This window comes from Macadamia integrifolia, chromosome 2 (assembly GCF_013358625.1).
Source record: "Macadamia integrifolia cultivar HAES 741 chromosome 2, SCU_Mint_v3, whole genome shotgun sequence".
Lineage (NCBI taxonomy): Eukaryota > Viridiplantae > Streptophyta > Magnoliopsida > Proteales > Proteaceae > Macadamia > Macadamia integrifolia.
Window position 1 is genome coordinate 3900354 of NC_056558.1, and position 21328 is coordinate 3921681.

At 38.5% G+C, this 21328-nt stretch overlaps 2 protein-coding genes across 2 annotated transcripts; one reads left to right on the top strand and one right to left on the bottom strand.

The window, feature by feature from the left end:
• Nucleotides 1-511: 511 nt before the first annotated feature.
• LOC122088741 (leucine-rich repeat receptor-like serine/threonine-protein kinase BAM3) lies at nt 512-5536 on the top strand. Its single transcript, XM_042658066.1, has 2 exons — nt 512-3522; nt 5009-5536. The coding sequence occupies exons 1-2, from the start codon at nt 948-950 to the stop codon at nt 5419-5421; spliced, it is 2988 nt and encodes a 995-aa protein (XP_042514000.1). The 5' UTR covers nt 512-947; the 3' UTR covers nt 5422-5536.
• Nucleotides 5537-16000: 10464 nt separating this feature from the next.
• LOC122072109 (phosphatidylinositol 4-phosphate 5-kinase 1-like) lies at nt 16001-20828 on the bottom strand. The gene is made up of 8 exons (XM_042636660.1): nt 19388-20828; nt 19108-19272; nt 18811-18976; nt 18513-18623; nt 18223-18416; nt 17945-18075; nt 17723-17816; nt 16001-16811 (listed from the first exon to the last, which is right to left on the bottom strand). The coding sequence occupies exons 1-8, from the start codon at nt 20539-20541 to the stop codon at nt 16496-16498; spliced, it is 2331 nt and encodes a 776-aa protein (XP_042492594.1). The 5' UTR covers nt 20542-20828; the 3' UTR covers nt 16001-16495.
• Nucleotides 20829-21328: the final 500 nt, after the last annotated feature.

The window sequence follows — 21328 nt, forward strand, 5'->3', positions numbered from 1 at the left end:
CGTTGTGATCAATACCTATTTTTGAATCAAGGATTGCTATTTTTAAAATTAACCTATGTAGATGCATGATCAAGACCTACAAAAAAGGGCATACCCAATACACGAGGCTCTTGCCACTGCAAGATTTGAAGAGGGTTATAATATACGTAGCCTTAGCCTCATTTCTCGAAGAGACTGTTTCATGACTAAAACCCTGATTTGGTCACAATGGAGCAATTTTACCGTTGCACCAAGGTCCACCCTCTGATCAAAACCTGTACTGCCTGCCTAAGTGGATTGAATGAACTTTTAAAGAGGTGTTTGGTTGTCTTCATTCATTCAGCACATACAAATGTAGTAGTTGAAAAGGGCATGTTTATCACAATCATGCAAAGTGCATGAAGGGCAACTTTATCAATTTTGCTAAAGGTTAAAGGGCATTTCTGTCATTGGGCTAAAGAGGAGAATCACTTTAATACATATTTCAGACCTACTCCTAAACTTTAAATTTCAGTTATCCAACGGCTTTTTTTAATTCGCTCTTACAGATTTTAAAAATCTTCTTTGCCTGCCTTTTTTCTTCTTTTTCTCTGGCTTAGCTTAAAGAAGCCTAAAGATTAGATAGTAGCAAGATCACTTATAGCAGAACTTCAAGCTTCCCTTCTTCTTTCTTCTTCTTTCTTCTTCTTCTCCTTCTTCTTCTTCTTCTACATTTCTAGCAAAAGAGAAAAGGAGAGGCTCTCCTTCTTTCTTGAATGTGAAGTCTCCCCTGCTTTGAAGATGCTTGTTCCACTCAACCAATACACACCTGCAGTTTCTAAGATTCTTCTTCCTTTATTACCTTTCTTTTCAGATAAATCCTTACTCACTAGAACAGTGGAACACCTCAAGATCTCTTAAAATTCCTTTGTACCCAAGTGCTAAAAACCTATTCTTCACCTTAATTTTGTTTGCCCACCACCAAAAAAATGCCTCTTTGGATTGTTCTGACAGTGTTATCTGTTCTGGTTACTTGTGCTTCTGCTTCTTCTCTGATAGATGATGCTCTAGTCTTAGCTTCACTAAAGAAAGGTTTTGAGTTCCCCAATCCAGCATTAAGCAATTGGGATGTCTCAAATCCGAGTTCAGTATGCGAATGGGATGGAATCCGATGTGTTGAGGACCGAGTTGTTGCTGTCGATGTAACAGACCTGAATCTTTGTGGCTATGTTTCGCCATTAATTTCCGGTCTTGATCGTCTGTTTAACCTCTCTCTAGCTGGAAACAACTTCACAGGAAGCATTGAGATTGCGAATTTAACGAGTCTCCGGTGGCTGAACATTTCAAACAATCAGTTCAGTGGTGGGTTGGATTGGGACTATTCTAAACTGGCTAACTTGGAGGTGTTTGATGCATATAACAACAACTTCACTGCTCCCCTCCCACTTGGGATTCTTAGTTTGGAGAAAATTAAGTATCTAGACCTTGGTGGGAACTTCTTCTTTGGAGAAATACCGCCAGGCTATGGGGATTTGATCGAATTGGAGTACTTGTCACTTGAAGGGAACGATCTCCGTGGCAGGATTCCAGGTGAGTTGGGCAATCTTACAAACTTGAAACAGCTTTATTTGGGCTATTACAATGTTTTTGAAGGTGGGATTCCTAAGGAACTTGGCAATTTGATCAACTTAGTCCAAGTAGATCTCTCAAGCTGTCAATTGGATGGGAAAATTCCTCACCTGTTGGGGAATTTAAAGTCTCTGGAGACACTTTTTTTGCATATCAATCTCTTATCAGGTTCGATTCCGAAACAGTTAGGCAACCTAACAAGCTTAGTAAATCTTGATCTTTCAAACAATGACCTTAAAGGAGAGATCCCATTTGAGTTTGTGAATCTCAAAGAGCTTAGGCTTTTAAACCTGTTCATGAACAGGTTACATGGGTCTATCCCAGATTTCATTGCGGACTTGCCAAATCTGGATACTCTTGCACTATGGATGAACAATTTTACAGGAGAGATCCCTGAGAAACTTGGTCAAAATAGTAATCTTCGAGTCCTCGATTTGTCCTCGAATAAGCTCACTGGCATGATCCCTCAAGGCCTGTGTTCTTCTAATCAGCTCAATATATTGATACTGTTCAAGAATTTTCTCTTTGGGCCAATCCCAGAGGATCTAGGGAGGTGCTGGAGCCTAGTGAGAGTAAGATTGGGGCAGAATTACTTGAATGGTAGCATTCCTGAAGGCTTCATTTACTTGCCTGAGCTAAACTTAGTAGAGCTCCACAACAACTATCTGTCTGGAAGTCTAATGGAAAATGGCAACAGCAGCTCAAAGCCGGCAAAATTGAGTGAGTTGAACCTATCAAACAATCTCCTTTCAGGGTCTTTACCATCTTCGATTTCGAATTTGTCTTGCCTCCAAATCCTTCTGCTTAGCGGAAACCATTTCTCTTACTCAATCCCACCTTCAATTGGGGAACTCCATCAGGTACTTAAGCTTGATCTCAGCCGAAACTCACTTTCCGACGAAATCCCACCAGAGATTGGAAATTGTTCTCAACTCACCTACCTAGACCTGAGCCAAAACAACCTCTCTGGCATCATCCCCCCTGAGATTTCCAATGTCAGAATTCTGAATTACTTGAATTTGTCAAGGAACCACCTCAATCAAACAATACCCAAGTCAATTGGGACCATGAAGAGCCTAACTGCTGCTGACTTCTCCTTCAATGATCTCTCCGGTAAGCTACCGGAATTCGGCCAATTCGCATTCTTCAATTCCTCATCTTTCGCAGGCAATCCTCAACTCTGTGGCCCTCTCCTCAACAATCCCTGCAATATCACCAAATTTACGATCAGACCCGGAAAGGCTATCGGAGATTTTAAGCTAATTTTTGCTCTTGGGCTACTGATCTGTTCCCTAGTCTTTGCTACTGCGGCAGCAATTGTAAAGGCCAGGTCATTCAAGAAAGGAAATTTTCATTCATGGAAGATGACTTCATTCCAGAAGGTTGGATTCACAGTCACTGATGTTCTGGCATGTGTGAAGGACTGTAATTTGATTGGAAGAGGAGGTGCTGGGATTGTTTACGTCGGAAAAATGCCAAATGGGGAGGAAATTGCTGTAAAGAAGTTGCTTGGATTCGGCAACAACAACCATGATCATGGATTTAGAGCTGAGATCAGAACACTGGGCAATATTCGACATCGGAATATCGTAAGATTGTTAGCTTTCTGTTCAAATTCAGAGACAAACTTGTTGGTTTATGAGTATATGAGAAATGGGAGCTTGGGAGAAGCTCTACATGGGAAGAAAAGTGGATTGTTGGGTTGGAGTTTGAGATATAAGATAGCCATTGAAGCTGCAAAGGGACTGTGTTATCTACATCATGATTGTTCTCCTCTCATTGTTCACAGAGATGTTAAGTCCAACAACATTCTCTTGAATTCAAGCTTTGAAGCACATGTTGCAGATTTTGGACTTGCTAAGTTCTTGCTGGATGGTGGTGGCGCCTCACAGTGCATGTCAGCAATTGCAGGTTCTTATGGCTACATTGCACCTGGTAATGTGCATTCTTGCCTACAGTTTTACTCTATTCTTAGTGTTTTCCTTTCCACCCCAGAAAAGGGGAAAAAAATATGCTACCCGCTCGCATTTCCCATGCCTAAACGCATGAGGAAGTGGAGGTGGGATGGTTTTTCACAGCTCAGCCATCTCTACTTTGCCACGTGTCTACGTGTGGGAGCAGGATCCTCTCCCAGCATGCATCCAATGGCTGGGAGGACTTGGGCATGCAATACAACACATGGGTGCTCACCCCTAGGTCCTCCCACTTGTTGGATGCAAGTTGTGCCTCCAATAGCATTTGAGAGGATCTAAATCCCTAGGCATGGGGAACACTATAAAAAAAGGGGAGAAAGAACCTTGCCTTACAGCCTTCCCTACGCCTAGACACAGTTGGGTGTGAAAATACTATGTACGTAAGGTGTGAAAAGACCCAACTGCCCCCATGTAGTGGGTATTTTCATGCCTAACTGTGTCTAGGTGAAGGGGGTACATACGAGCCGAGTTCCTTTCCCCAATAAATAAATAGAAATGGGACGCTTTTGGCTCTCGATTCAAACACAAGATGTTGTGAAAAGACTCCTTTGCCTCTATGGTTGGAGCACAAAAATCCGTTGCGGGAAGGCAGTGAGCATCCGACGGCTGGTGCATGCCAAAGCCCTCCCAGCCATTCGATCGTCACTATCACTCACTGCCAGCTACGAAGGATTTGAGTCTATGGTTGGATGCCCATGCCCACACTCTTTTGGAAAAAGAACCCTACCCAGTTGCATCCTCCACACAAAGTCATAGGAAGTCGTGAAAAGACACCCTTGCCCCTCTAATAAGATATCTATGCTCACACTCCCATTTGCCCTAACACCACACGATGGAGTAACATTCTTTTCTCTCAAATAAAAAAATAAAATTTTCAGTCAAGACTGTCCCAACAGTATGTTTGAACTAGTACACTCTTTGACTCCCCTTTGACCTTTGTATACACTGTGTCGTGTTTCGTGAAAGCAACCCACCATGCACGCCTATTTTTACTATTGAGAAAAGTATCTCTCTTTCACTACCCACTAAATCACTTATATATTAATGGCACTAACCTATGGTCTTAGGAATAATTTAACTTATAATATTTTATGAACTAAGGATATTCTTAGGCCTTTCTGCAGATTTTTTTCTGAAATGATATCTCAATTAGCTTCTTCTATTGGGATCAGAATATATATAGTTTCTTTAGTTTCTCAATCAACCTTTGTGGACTTCCACCATGAGTCTCTTTCTTCTAGGGCAGTAATAACTTTATTTTTTAAGTACTTTTTGTGATACTCTGAAACATAGGTAACCACTTAACCTAAAAAACATTAAAGGTTGGAGTTTCCATCCTTTCTAGGTTTAGAAGGAACGGAACATGTTAGCCATTTGAGACTCTTATCTTATTATAAATTTTTTTTATAGTAATATGATTGCTAATATTTATCTTTTTGATGATACAGAGTATGCCTACACCCTTAAGGTGGATGAAAAAAGTGATGTGTATAGCTTTGGAGTAGTCCTCTTGGAACTCATTACTAGTCGCCGACCGGTTGGTGATTTTGGAGATGGTGTTGATATTGTTCAATGGGCGAAACGATCAACAAAATGCTACAAAGAAAAGGTTATCCAAATTGTTGATCCTAGATTAGTCGATGTTCCACAAGAAGAAGCAATGCACCTCTTCTTTGTAGCCATGCTATGCATCCAAGAGAACAGTGTTGAAAGGCCGACAATGAGAGAGGTGGTTCAAATGCTATCAGAGTTCCCACGCCACAACCTAAACCAGTCCTCATCTTCCATTCCTCAATTGCAACCTAAGGTGGAAGAAAAGGAGAGAGATTCTTCTCAAATTCCACCAGATCTCTTGATATAGGAAACCCTAATCATGAGGTCTCAAAGATTAATTTGATCAATTATGTTGCCCTATAAACTACAAAGTGGCTTGATTTTTGTTACAGCCTTGCAATGTGAAAAGTCATCTTTTTTTCTTTTTGCTTCTTTTCTTATTTAATTTTTTTTCTACTATTATTATTTTTAATCCCTTTTTGGTGAAGGTCCAAACTATGGGAGATTTGTGGGTTAAAGAATTGTAGGAATAATAAGGGCACTTCTTGTTAAGTGGTCCCCTTAAAGGTATGGACATTTTACAAGCTTAATGGGTTCATGCTTTCTCTTTGTATCACGACTTCTATATAATTATCACATTACTTAATTTGAACTTTGCAAATCAAAAATGCAAATTGAAGGGTTGGCCTTGTTTTATGTGGAGGAAAGTGAAGATTATAGGGTTAAGAAAGTTTGTGGAAAGATGATGTGGTAAGTCTAACCATTTATTTGGGAGATGGCTTGGATAGTCATGTGTCAAACTCTAAATTCAAATTCAATCACATATGTATCTTCTCATGCAATGGTATGCCCACCCATGTATGTTCATGCACATCCTCTTGGCAGTCCTCGGATTTTATATTGGTTTCTTCAAGGCAAATTTTGAGTTACACAAAGGTATCAAACTGAGCCCAACCCAATTCCACCTTGTTTTCTAATTTAGTAGTCCAATCCCACCTGGTGCCCATTTTTTTCAATTGAAGCCCAGTAGAAGAGGTAAACACAAAAAACCTTGCATTTGGACCCTAATGGGAGGCCCAATCTTGAGACTCAGTTCACCTAGAAGCCTTTTGGGCCATGTAGAGGGCTACTCAGGTTGAATCAACCTTTTATGGATATCTTCTCTATTATTTGATCCCTCATGTTAGGACTTTTATCCTTGTATGTTGAACCAAAGTTCCCTCAAAAATTTTCCAAGTTGAATTGCTTACCATCCTCAAACTTACCATCTCATGATAATGTGTAAAACATGCTCAAATTTTTTGAATAATATAGATCTATCATTCCCTATTTGTTATTTTTTGGGGATTTGAAATGTTAAATCAAAATTTGGCTGTTGATAATGCATCATTAGAGTATTCGTCAATAATTAAAAGTGGGTTCCGGATTTTGTAGGTACCCAAGGTCAGAAAGCACCTCCATCATATATCTTCTATATTCACCAAGGCTCTGTATGGCAACTTTCCGAAAAATCGTATATAATGTTTTTCTAGTTTTTGGGAACAAAAACAAAACATAGCTTGTATGTGTCAACTGATCTGTTTTTGTGTTTTTTTGTAACAACGGGATAAGAGAATCAATAGAAGATAGTGATCTTTTCTTTCATGAAACCCTACCATTATTGTTCTCATCATATTATATGAATCTCATTCTACTCTGTTCCGTAACCAATGTGGCTCTAAATATTTTTCATACCTTCGCTTTACTAGAAGCTACATTTGGGAGGTCTAGCTTGGCCTAATGCACTAAGGAAAAAAAAAAAAGGGATGTGCTAACTACTAACGTAGATTCAAAACATGTGGGAAATAAATCAAACAAAATCAATTTATTTGAAAGAGATATTTATTAACTTATTTTGCTTTAAATACAACATCTTTTATACCTAAAAAGCATACTATTGTCAAAAAGTTCAAAACCTAGAAGAAACTCATGAAAGGATGAGAAGCAATTGGATCAAATTCCCTGGACAGGGAGATTTCTTGAGAACTATGGCATAAAGAACTTCATCTTGGGACCACCATTATGAAGAGAATACTTTCTATTTTCAACTTACGGGGAGGTTCAGCTCATGTTACCAAAAATATTGTGACTGAAATATGAATGAGAAAAGAGCCAAAGGTTGGTCAGGTGTCCATTGAGACCTTCCTTATTTGTTCCAAGCCCCAATGCCAATTGAGGAAGAAGACAATTTGACAACTGACACATCCACAGAGCTGCAGGGGTTGAAGGCCCTAGATCAAAACATTGTCTACAATAAAAATAAATAAATAAATAAAGGAAAAAATAACCCTGCGAGTCTGGCAATCTCTATGACCAGATATAAGCAGGCGCGAAAAGATCGCGCTGCTCCCCCATGTGCTGAAGATGTTCCCGTGCGTCCTCATTTGACCCGTCCACTGGTGCAAGAGTCACAAGGATGGGCAGAGTTCCTCTACCCATAAATAAAATATAAAATTGAAAGAAAGAAGATAACTGCAACTATTGAACATGAGATATGTATTAGATCTACCAAACTCATCTTGATCACCTACTTTAGTCGCTCATCTTGATCACCAAGTTCTGGTGTTTCTCTTCATCACTCAATTTCTTTCCAATCCTTGTCACATCCAACTTTTCCCTAGGAAGACACTATCGGTGATGTGTACGATGATTTGACATAATTTCAATCCTTTGAATTCGGAAGATGTGATCTAACTCCTACTATTTGAGTACTCCATGTTGATGATAAAGTCTCTTTCTACCAAAATAAATAAATCGATTCATGCTTGTCATAGCGAAAGACAGTCATCTACACCTGCCAATTATCGTGCACTATCAATACTAGTTTTGTTTCACTACAAATGGCTAAGGATAACTTAAGCAAGAGGTTTAGAACATAGATACGTATCTTTGGACTCATTAATAGATCCATGCATATCATCTTGTATTAATAATCCAATTCATAACTAGAGTTTGCTTCAACAACTAGATTAAACTGAGATCAGGCTTCACCAATAACATATATAATAGATCTACCAAACTCATCTTATCACCCAGTAAACCAAAAAACTAATCAGTTCTTGCATATGTTATAGAGGAAGATACAGAGACACGTGCACATGCCTATTGTCATGCATAGCAAGAATGCTAGATTTCTTTCACTATAAATGGCTAAGAATATAACTTAAGCAAGAGGTTTAGAACATGAATACGTATCTTTGAATGTGATGGTGTCATTGATAGATGTATGCATGTCATGTCATCATGGGTTAATAATTCAATTCATAACTAGAGTTTGCTTCAATATTATTTCAGTCACAAACGTATGAGGTAGCAAAAATAGTAGGAGCATCTGTAATGTAGGTATATTATTATTTTATTTGTAATATTAACTTAGGTCTTATCTTATAGGAAGGAAATGGAGTAGGGTGACTAGTTTTTGGCTGGTTATAGAACTTTTATTATAAATACATTATCACACACATTATAGGAAGATAAGGGTCTCAAATTTCGTAAAGCATATCCAATTATAGTTCACTAACAATAATTCAATTTTATCCCAACTAAATAGGCCGGCTACATTGATCCATTTAAAGATAGAATAAGAATAGTATGTAATAGATGAAAGGAACACGACATAAAAAAATAAGTAAAAATCTCACCTAAATGTGAACGGCTACATGAATCCTTGTCTTTCAATTAAGTCTATTCCAGGTCATATTTTGAACAATACCTAAACTAAGCATATCTCTCTTCATTACCTCTCTTTTCGTCATTTAGACTTTCTCCTAATTCTTTTATTTCCTTCAATTTAATAAAAATATTAAAATTTGGATTTAGCCTCAACTAAAAGTGGGAGAGAGATCATTATCATCACAGCATCAGCATCTTTATCCTTTTATCAATTGAAGTTGCTTTGTCGCTTCAAATTTGAAAACCTTGATGGTACCAGTACCAACACACAATGACAATTCCCAACTTCTTGTTGCACCCACAGTGCTTTTACTGTATTCAATCAGTTGATGAAGCCCCAAAACAGTTACAATTGTAAGTGGGGACGATGATGGGTTGGACTTTGGAGCAAAAGCACCATTCAAATTGCTTTCTAATTTTAAAAGTCTAGTCAGCCAACAGCATTGCATCTATTTTGTGTCAGCACGCAAAATAATGGGAGGTCATGCAGAGGCATATTCATTGTGTAGAACTCTTGGGGTAGTGCAGTTATTTTACGTCTGCTTGTGTTTAGGCATAAACACATGCAAGTGGGTAGTTTTTTTTTTTCCTTTTAACATTATATAATAGAAGGAAAAAAGAGCTTGTATGAGAGAGCATGCCTCCTTCACCAAACATAGGCCCCTGCCACCTCTTTAATATTTTCCTCATGCGCTCTTATTGGCCCCAAACTGATGCAGGGGATATGCTTCTGAACATAAAACTCTCCGTTGTAACATATTATCTATCTAGGCAAAAGATCATTATTTGGTAGTGTGGCCCCTGCACTAGTGTGAGGGCTGGTAAGAGTGCGTGTTAGAGTATCAACATAGATGGAATAATTGATTTCATAGAGGGCAAGATGGTAATTTTGGATACTCCTATATCTAGGCATAGAAATCACGCGATCAAATACCGTTCTTTTTCTCTATCTTTAAAATTGATATAAGACAAGCATGAAAAAATAATAAAACAAAATAAAAAAACATTAAGGGTCAACTATATTTTAATGGTATTTAATATTTGTAACCATGTTCGTGTGCTTTGAATGTTCATGCCCTATCTAGCATACCCTTTTCACATGTTATGTCTGATCTCCATTTATGAACAACAGTGTTCCTTGATTGCCTGGCCAGGAGGTTAGTATTGAAAGTCATAATAAGGATCTAGGACGGTACAAGGATTTTTTTTTTTTTTTTCTTTTTTATTTAACAAGAACTAGAACCAAAAGAATCAAATAGATCAGGTTGTCAATTAATCCATCTTTGGTATTATCATCAGTGAAGAGGCAATCCAATTACAGCAAAACAATGAGGCACCCTTAATCAAATTTGAATCGAGGCCTCATTTGAGCATCTCAAAGTAATATCATCTAAAGAGAACCTTGGCGTCACATCTCATATTATAGATTCCCTTGTAGCCATTACATACTTGGCAAACTTATCTGCCACTACATTTGCTTCACGAAAGCAATGAGAGATACTCCAAGAGTAACTATCCAGATAGTGTCTAATAGCAAATGATGGTTATGCTATAATGTCTCCGAGTGAAACACCATTAAATGGATTGTTACTTGATACATGAAACAGCTGCAACGATATTGTAGATAAAAGGAAAAAAAATATCAAAAAATCCCACCTTAAAAACCTTGAAAACAATGGGAAGAGTAGGTCGAGGCAGGTTCCTCTCTCCCTCCATGTAACTACACCACCTCATGGACGGTGTGAGATGGGATGGGGTGGTTACCCACAGGGGAGGGGATCTAGATCCAGGCAGCCCCACTGTAAGCCACCTCAGATGAGTGATTAGCCTCTGTAGTGAGTGCGGCCGTGTGGTGAGCATCGGATGACTAAGACCATCTGGGCACGCATCTCGAGGTTGTCTTGGCCATCGGATGATCTTGTAGAGTAGACAAAATTAGTAATATTTTTTAAATTTCAGGTCGATCGGATGGCTGAATGACCTGATATTAGGAGAAATTAAGAAAATAAAAATAACATGATTAATTTTTCAAGTTTTAAGTGGAATTGATCAGACCGGCTGTTTGATAACCGATACCCAACCCAAGCTGTTGACCATGTCAGGATCAGTCATGTGTCGGATTAGATATCCATAGTAGTAGTCACCAAGAATTTAGTTATCGATATTGATCTAAATTGGATCAGATTAGTGCGGATCAATCACTTTGATCCTTATTTTTTTTAAAAAAGTACATTTTTATTGTTTTATCTCTGAATATCGATTCAAAGATAATGGTATTGATATTTTCCAATCTTAGAACCATGGTAGTCACGGATAAGAATCGATATCGATCATGGCCGATTCCAACACGGATCGGGCAATACGATACCGATTCCTAAATCCATGAATGGTTGTTGGGATGGTGGGTCTCCTCGTGACGTGAAGCCCATGATGTCTTATATGTAACTGTGTAAGACGTGAAGCCCATTATTCAGAATCTCTCTCCATGTAGACACTCTGGCAGTCTGGCACGATGTTGTGCATTTACAACTTTACCCTTAAAAAGCCAGCACACCTCCTAGCTTAAGAGGGACCCAGACACAGCAATATTCAGTGCTCTTTTTTGAATAATTCTATTTGTATGGTGAGCGACGAAACTAGTTTTTCTTTAGTTTTAAACAAAAGAGAGGTTGAGAGACTTTATATTTTAAATTTTCTACTTTCTTTAATAATTCAAGAAAAATTGCTTAGATCTACTAAGATAAGAATTTCAAAATAAGGATGTCTCACTTTGTTTTAAGGGGTAGAGTTTTTTATTATTATTTTTTTTTTTGGGTTAAAAGGAATCTATTGATTTTGTGTGGAGGTTGGAGAGTTACAACTCTTCATTAGCCACGGAGTGGAATTTGGCCAGACTATCTTACACGAACTTGATAGTGCCTTTCGAGCTAAGGAATCAGCTACATGATTGGAATCTCAGAAAAAAAGGAGAAAATACAAACATTGAACCAAGTAGAGAGATGAATGATATCTGAAAGAATAGGCTGAATGGCTAAATGAGCTTTGTTGGCCGATATCTAAGAGAGTTTTCTGTTTATGAGCGCAACTCTTGCATTAGCATGGGTCAATAGGAACATTCGTAGAAGCATTAATAATGAGTGATATTTTTATTTCTCACAAGGGATAGGTCAGTCAATTTGTAGGGACATGTGTCTAGGTGCAGCCCTTACATTCTTGGACATAGGCCTTTCTCCCTTGTTTTAAACTTACTTCTCTTGTCCTTCATGAAAAAAAAAAAAAAAAAAACATAAACTTATTTCTCTTATAAACCTACCTGTTTTGTAATTCTTTTTCCTTTCTAAGTAGATCTAAAAAATTGTCCCAAAAAAAAAAAAAAAAGTCATCAACATCTGAATAAAAAAAAACACTCTAAATAAAAAAAGAGGAAGCTTGGGAGCCGGGAGATTGTTGGTTGTTTGAAACACAATGAAGCAACCCTTTAAAGACCATTATGCCCTCCAAAGAATGATTTATTTATGGAAAAGCTACAATAGTGAGTGATTGTGTTAATTCGACAAATGCAAACCAGTAAAACCATAACGCAGCGGGACCCTTGTGAATCACAACACTCAAAAGAGTGCTTCTTGATAACTTTGAGGGAAAGAAAGATGCTTGGTCGTATAGATCCTACATCCAGACACAAGACATGTAAAATTACTGCCCCACCCTTGTGAAATCAAATCCCATTCATGTAATCATGTTGATGCTCCTACATGCGTTCTCATTGGCCCTCGTTCTGATACATTGACCACACACCATGCAACAATAAGGGTGTAAATTGGTTTGGAATTGATTATTCGATTAGATTCCAAAAAGCATTAGTGTGATTCTAAAACAAACCAAGAACCAAATTGATTTTGAAATTCAACTCATATCGAAAATGCTCGATTCACTTTAGTTTTGGTTCTTATACGGTTTGAATCTGATTCTTGTACTCAATACATTATATACAACCACATTATTCTTTAACTAACTCCTAGCCGATTAATCTAGGGTTTCATCTCATGTAACACAAACAACCCTTATGTAAATTACAAGTCCAAATTGACATCACACATGTTGAAACATGGAATTCCAACTTGGATTCCCATTTATTTGTCCAAAAACCAACAATAACGACGACTCAGCCTTTTTTCCACCTAAATGGAGTAAATTACATGAATACATGAGATGGAAAAATAATAAAAAAAAAATTTAAAAATAATATTAAATTACAATTCATCTAAAAAGAGTAATAAAAAAAAATCCAATTAAATGGGATCGGCTACATGGATCGTTGCCCTCCCAACGAGTCTATTCGAGATCATACTAGAGTCAAAACCCAAACACTACATGTCCATTCCTCTCTATTTCTCCTATAGTCATTTTTGGCTAGCCCCTAGCTCTTTTAGATCCTTCCATATTGATATGATCACTCCTGGTGTATCCCAAAGTCTCCATTGAATATGGCCATATTACATCAAACAATTTTCTCGAAGCTTATCCTAAATTAGGGCAACTCTCAAATCACCCCTAATATAATTATTCATTATTTTATTCTTCATAATTTTGCCACACATCCATCTCAACACATCATCTCTGCTATACCTAATATCTATATTACTCTTCTTAACCTCCTAACATTCCGCACATACATTATAGCCAATCTTACAACTATTCTATAGAATTTTCTTTTTAAGTTTACAATAATATATCCATCACACAACACGTCAAATAATGCTATATAATCAGAACTATGATTTAAAATAACATGTTCTAAAAATTAATATTTTATATAGCCTAGATGCACAAACTGGACTTTCCAGTGGGCCCATCAATTCATTACACTTGAATATGTTCCTTTTAATAATTTCATGAATTATTAATTATTAGAGGATTATGCTTATGCAAATATTAATCATCTAAGGCCGTAGTTTTAAATCAGTTTCTTAAACTAATTTTGTCTATGATCATGAACAGTTCCTATATAAATTGGTCCTCAAACTGCTTCTACAAACAGTTTTGAATTAGGCATAAACAATTTATAAAAGTTTCATAAATTCATAAATTGTTTGTCCTCATTCATTTTTTATAGGTACTGGACCAGTCCAAATTGGTCCGGTCTATACTAGACGCACATGAGCTTTAAATTGAAACTAATAATATTAATCCCAATAACCAATAAAGTGGAAGTCAAATGGATATTAAATAACAAAAGGGCAAAAGAAGCCTAGAAGACAGCTTGATCTCAACACCCAATCAGAGGGAGGGGTGAAACAGCTACCTTGGCCCCATGAAAAATGAAAATCTTGTCGGTATTGATGCTTTCATGTATAATCCCATTGGTCCCCAAGGTGGTGCAGAACAACACTGCCTTTTATAAAACCCTTTCCAATGACAAAATATCAATGATAAATCAAACCATATATATCTAGGAGGTGTCAAAGTCAAACACTCAAACCCTAAACTGAATCGATAAAATTGACCAAACCCAAACCAAATCGAATTATGCCCTGTCAAGCCGGCTTTGGTTTGGGGTATATCATGACACCAGTTGACACCAACTAAACACTAGTCCGAAACTGAAAACTAAATCAAAACCGATAGAAAACCGAAAACAAGAAAATCCATTTTTTTTTTCATAACTGTTTATATATAAACTTGGTAATTTCAAACCAAATCAAACTGATAAAAGCTCAATAAGAGAAAGCTGAAATAAATCGAAATCGAACAAATCAAAATCAAAACCAATTTTCCGTACGAGGTTGGGTTTGATTTGACCAAATCTAGCATAAAGATCGATTTTAATTAATCAAAACCAAACCAAACTGAATGATTAGATATCCCTACCAGAGGTGACATTAGAGGATAAAAATTAGATTACCAAAAAAAAAAAAAAAAAACCCAGAGGTGACATTGAGCAAGCGGCAACTGCAATATTGTAATAATGGCCGTTTGTAGAAGAAATCAATATGATAAGAATTGTTTTATATGTCCAAACACAGCCCAAGATTGGCAGGGGAAAAATGCTATAGATTTGGTGGATCTTTTGTTGCAGACTCTCTCTCTCTCTCTCTCTCTCTCTCTCTCTCTCTCTCTCTCTCCACTGATTATCTGGTAATAAAATTTACTGACTGAACCCCTAGCTCAAACAGTAAACGAGAGCCAGTTGCTTTATTTGTCCAAACAAAGGCCAAGATTAGAAGGGGAAAAAAGTTAGTGGGAGAGATTTGGAGGATCTTTTGTTGCATACAAGCAGCAACTCTCTCTCTCTCTCTACTTTTTTGGCTAAGCCGTATCATAGTCTCAGCCCCTAATCTTGACTGTCGAAAATTTACAGATCAAATGATGATTTGACAGGGCGAATTTGGATCCTCCCTGTTTCACAAATCGGCATGTGACTCGTACCTTCGAATCACCAGTATTTTTTAAACACGAGTTAGGCTAGGTGGGGACCGAGAGAGCCTGAGGCCCCCCTGCCTGTCTGTCCATTTGCCAGACTTTGACCTCTTTTGGAACCCGGCTCGAGATTCGATGAACCCTTAATACCTTTTGAATAGACTAAACTACCCTCTCTATTTCGGAAAATAATCCTCTATTTCCTCAGCACGCCTGCTCTAACTGGACAAGCCAATCAGACGCATCCACGTGTAACAGTGGATCTTGAATTCTCTGCCTTCAGCTTTCCTTTTATCCTCCAGAGGTCCAACAGTGGTGGATCATAGATGTTTGGTCAATGCCCCCTCTCTCTCTCTCTCTCTCTCTCTTCCAAGCCCCATTTGATTTGCTTTGCCCTGTTCTTTTACTTTTTATCACTTCGTTCTCACTTCAATCTTCAAAAGAAGCAAATTTTCTAATTTTTTGAATTTTCTGTGTAAAAAAAACAGGGTTGTTTAATTAAAGGAAAGGGAAAGGAAAGAAAGTTGGCAGAAACACAAACCAACGCATCTTTCTTGCGCTTTTCTCTGCTTTTCATGTCTTCTACTGTTGTCCTTCCTCTCTCTTCCACTGCAAAAAGCAAGAAAACCCATATGAGATAGAGAGAGATGATGGCCAGAGTGGACCCATCGGAAGGTTTCTTTCTTGTACCCAAGGGAAAGCTTGGGAAACCATCTGCAAAATTATCATCCACATATACCCCACAAGAACATGCTCACTAGATGGGAACAGGGGGGAAAATCTACAATAATTTTCAATAATATATTCTCCTTTTATATGTACAGTTCTTATTCCAGTCTTCATTTTGAATCTCTCGGAAGATCTTCTCCATTTCCTGTATTTTTCTTCCGAATCTTCACATTTCATGGTTAACCAAAAGAAGGGAAAAGAAAAAATAAAAATCAGAATCCAATTTCCCAGCCTATTTAACCCCATCCATATACAGTTTACACCACCCAACCCACTTTCACAAACATGCCAGATCACCAAAATTTCAATACGGCTGATTACCAAAACTCAGCCAATGACCAAGCCTCTCTCATTGCTGCACACAAATGCTTTCGTGTAATCGTGTCAGTGCAGGCCGGCGGCTGGCCATTGCTAAAGAAGGGACAGATCCTCCGCGCCATATTCTCCGAGGCACATGGCACTTGATTCTGATCAGAAGTCTGATCGATTCCATGTATGGGTTCGATTTTGTTCTCCTTTCTTCATCACTTATCCTCGATAAAAATCCTGCGTATGAAGTCCCGGAATCTCTTTGAGTAGAGCTTAGGGTCAACAGCAGAGATGGAGGTTGGATCAGCCTGCAGGGACTTGTATGCATGCTCTAGTTTTTTACTAATGTCGTAATCTTGGAGGATGTCAATGATTCCAAAGTACAGAATTACTTCATAAATCTCACGATAACCACCACGCAGTGGAGTTAAATTGCCTCCTCCAATTGGGGTGAACAGCTCAAAATCGCTCCTCCTCATCACCTGCTCTGCTCTTGCAGGCATGTTTGCTCCCAACTGGACCAATGGTTTCCTGATTGATATTGAACAAGTCAATAAGAAATTCATTACAACAACAACAACTCAGCCATATCCCAACTAAATGGGCAATAAGAAACTCAATAAATATAATAATTCATCACTACATTTCTTGAAGAGATATATAATCAGATACAAGTCAACTAATCATTCACAATCATCGCTAGATAATTTAATGTTTTGGATCTTATCTCTTTATTTTTTAAGGGGGGGGGGATAAGGGGTCTATAAACTCATATTGTGCAAATACTGAGATGCCATCGCATATAGATAAATTTGAATAACTACAGTTCCAAAGTTTAATTTCCTAGTTGACCAACAACAACTATAGCCAAATTAGATTACAGGCCCTTTGTGTAGCCCACATGGTGTTACGAGTCCCCAGTGAAAAACAAAACTCATCTTTAGTTGTTCATGTGTAAGCAAATGATACCAACCCATCAAAAAAAAAAAAAAAAAACTCCCTTGTTCTTATCCAGGAAAGCAGGAATGCCACAAATTGGGTATACCCCACCCATGCAGGCATGCACCCACAAGTGCTGTCTAGAGAATTATCCTTCAGTTTCACCATAATAACAAAGACCACTTCCAATTATTCCAATCAATAAACCAACAATACCAAATTTTAAGAAAATAATTGAATAGCTTATTCCTATACGATTAGATAGAAAAGAAAACGTGGACCACAATATATTCCTATAGTTGTTTGCGACAAGACATATTCTTCAACGATAGCAATGCCAATGATGTAAGATTATTGAGATTTCAAGGTCAGAAGGGAAACAAATAAAAGCCTTTCTTCCATAATTATGAGATGAACAAGTTGCCTTGAATGGTTGGTTCAAATCAACACCAAAATGGTTTGGATGAAATTAGGAGGAACTATGAAAAGCAAAAAAGACATACCTGCCAGCCATAACACGATCCATATCCTGAAGCTCCGCACCAAAGAAGCGACACCCACTCCTGATTTTATGATCTTGACATGTTTCCCTTTTGCCTGATGATGGGTTCAACATACATGTTTTAGCTTTTTCAGTGTCCCTATGGGCTATCCCTTATAAAACTTTCATGTATAAAGAGATGAAAACCAATTAAAGCTACAAACTGCAGAAATAATCCTTTTACCTGAAGCCACAATTAGTGGCGACATTCCGAATTTATCGCCTGTATAGGTATCACGGAAGTGAAGACCCACCAAGAGGCTGTAATCCATTATCCTCTCGGCTTCCAAAAATTCGCAGTCACGATCGATTTGTCTGAATACAATTGAACCACATCGTATCAATCACTAAAGCAAGAATACCTACTACTGAACTAATTTGATGGAACAAAATTTGCATTATCTGGATTGTTTGATAGTCTTGACTTAATCATCATAGTATTAAACCACCATAAATACTCACCTCATTAGCTCTTCAAACCAAGATCTTTGTAGGCGAAACACAAAATTGAGATCAAGGTCCTTTAGGGTGGTTGTCTCATCGATCTCCCCCTCAGGTTTGTCAGTTGTACGGCCATGGGAGGATCCTTTAAGGTCAAACCGTCTGTGGATTCGGTAATCCGAGCAGAACAAATTGCCCATCACAATGAACCGGGTCTAATTTTTGCACACACAAGCACAATCTCAGAAAATCAATGCTGTATATCACTTAACCTCAAAACCCAAAAGATTCATAATGCTCCCAAAGCATACCTTCTGACCACCCACTGGTTTGACACAATGCACGCCCAAGAACTTTGTGACCAGTGAGTTCTGATACCGACAAAGATGTTGATGGTAACTTGGAAGCATCCTAAGAAGCACCTGAGCATGAATAAGCAAAGAGCAATTACTACCATTGAATTAGTGTTCAGATTTTGTCTAGTTGTCTTGATGATACGGTCTGCACATATAAAATTTACAATCAATCACCGACCTAAGTACCTAGGGCCTGAAGGATTGTTGTGATTTTAAAACTTGAGAGACTCAGAAAGGGAGGTAGGCAACTGACCTTGACTTCAGATTTCTTCACGGTTTTTATCATGAACCGATCATCCTGTGTAAGGTAAAAGAAGCTTCCACTCTTCCCAGGAGAAGAAAGTTCTCTCAGCGCATCATTTCCACAAATGGCTAGCATGTAATCCGCAGGATCAATATTGAACAACTCCCTCAGATGTCTGAACAGACCATAAAATTAATATTCACTACTGTAAGCTAATTAAATAGGAAGGAGACCCCTAAAAATCACAAATTTGATAATTCGAACAGAAATTGAAGAATCCAAATGGGTAAACTAGAGAGTCAATACCTAAACACCATGGGACAGTAATCCTTCCATCGGAACTCCACCGATTGATGAGGGGGTGTAACTTTCGATCCCTCGGTTGGAAACCTTGTCCAGAACTTCTCCCTTGGATCGAAATCAGATGGTTTCAGGCCCCGCAATATCGAAACAGGCTTGCCCACAGAATACCTAGAAGCAAAACCAGAAGTCTGGATCAATAACAAAGTCTGGATCAATAACAGAGATCAAAAATAGGCAATGCTGGCAAAATGATATGAACACATCAATCGATTCGCCAAAATACCTGATACCCAGTTGAAGATTCAGCATCAAATCATAATTCTTATGCCCTTTCGATATCGTCTGTCCCGGTTTTTTAACCTCTCCAGCGAAGAAACACGGACTTCGCCTCTGCAAATCTATACTCCGATCCAAATCAGTCCCGTCACGATACAGCATCGATGCTTCCACATTATCGATGATATCACAAGTGATATCCCCAGCTTCACCATCAGATTCCCAAATGCAAATCCGAGGGAAATTCCTCTCAGCCAAGCTTCCTCTCCCACCATCCACCGAAGACCTTTTCCTCGTCGACAACATAAAGTTCTCCTCAGCCAAAGGACTCCTCAGCAAATCACTCCGATCCTTAAAGTTCTTACTCGGAAAAAGAGTTCCATTAAGCAGCTGTTGATGCTTGAGATCCTTATTCCAACAACCCACATAGCAGCTCCCATCAGGCCAAGTAAAAACACCATTCCCCTTTGGAAGTCCATTCTCCCACTGCCCATCATACCGATTCCCATTAGCCCAAATCAAAACACCTTTATCAGAGATCACACCGTTCTTCCACTCACCCACATATTCGTTGCCATTCTTCCATGCATACCTCCCTTGCCCATCCTGCAAATTACGCTTCCATGTTCCTTCATAATAATCGCCATTAGCGTAGCTTTTCTGACCAAGTCCATGTTTCCGGTCGGCGCTCCAAGATCCACGGTAAGTGTCACCATCCGCACCAATGAAGGTACCAACACCGTCCATCCTCCCAGCTTTGAATTCTCCTTCGTAGGTAGCACCAGAGGGCCAAGAAAACTTACCTTTACCTGAAGCTTTACCTCTTCGCCACTCACCCTCATACATACACCCGTCTGTCCAGAGATACTTCCCAGTTCCGTGAGGTACGTTACCGACGAAGCCTCCAGTATAAAGATCACCGTTTGGGAGGATTTTCTCTAGAGCAGTAGGGGTGGCACCGCCGATGTCTGTGGTTGCAGTGGTGGTTGGAGTTACTCTACGGGTATTGCCGGCCTGAGATCGGCTCCGGCAAACGACGAACGGTGAAGGGACCAGAACAACTTCTTCCACTGCTTCCTTGTTATTGTCTTCCTCTGATTTCTTCTTCTTGTTACCGTTTCCACTATTGTCTTCCCCGTCATAAAACACTGTTTCACGCATTTTCGATCCACAAAACCTGTCAATTTCTCCGGTAAATCGCCGGAATCTGCATCTTCAGCAGCATTTTTCCGGCGATTCTTAGATGGGTTTGTTAGTTCCTAATCTGATAATATCTGCTTTTTGTTGTTGGCTCAAGCAGCAGCGGCAGCACCAGACGAGAATCATACAAAATGAAAGCCCAGAAGACCGAGAGCACAGCGAGCGAAGTAAAGAAAACAGAAACTGAAAAAGAATGAAATAAGTGGGAGGAGAGAGAGAAGAGAGAGAAAATGGGATTATGGGCCGGCTTTGCCTAGGGAACGTTGCAGTTGATGAAAGTAATATACTCTTTAAACTGGTCGTTACACTTTAATGACGAAAATACCCTCTACATTTTACTGAAATACCACTTCTCTTTTACCGATTGATTATGATTTGAAATCGCAACTAGGAAGACTTGGAGATTAGGTTCTAAGTATTGGTATGGGATTGATTGGACCAGACCGGTCACATTAATGGTATTTTAAATCGTTAAAAAATCAAACTTTTAATGGATAGTGTTGGTAAAATTGACTAATTCAGGTCGATATGGACCAATTGATATTGGATTGGTATCAGTAGATTTCGATACTAATTCAATTCTTGATATTTAAATCTTAGTCTCATTCTCAACTGACATTGATTTGAATTGACATCGGATTGTTGGGATCCATTTAAATTCCTATTGGAGATGAGGCTTTAAAACTTGGGATCAGCTTCGCTTCTCAGTTCACATCGGACCCAAACTATTACCCTTGTCTTTAAAAAG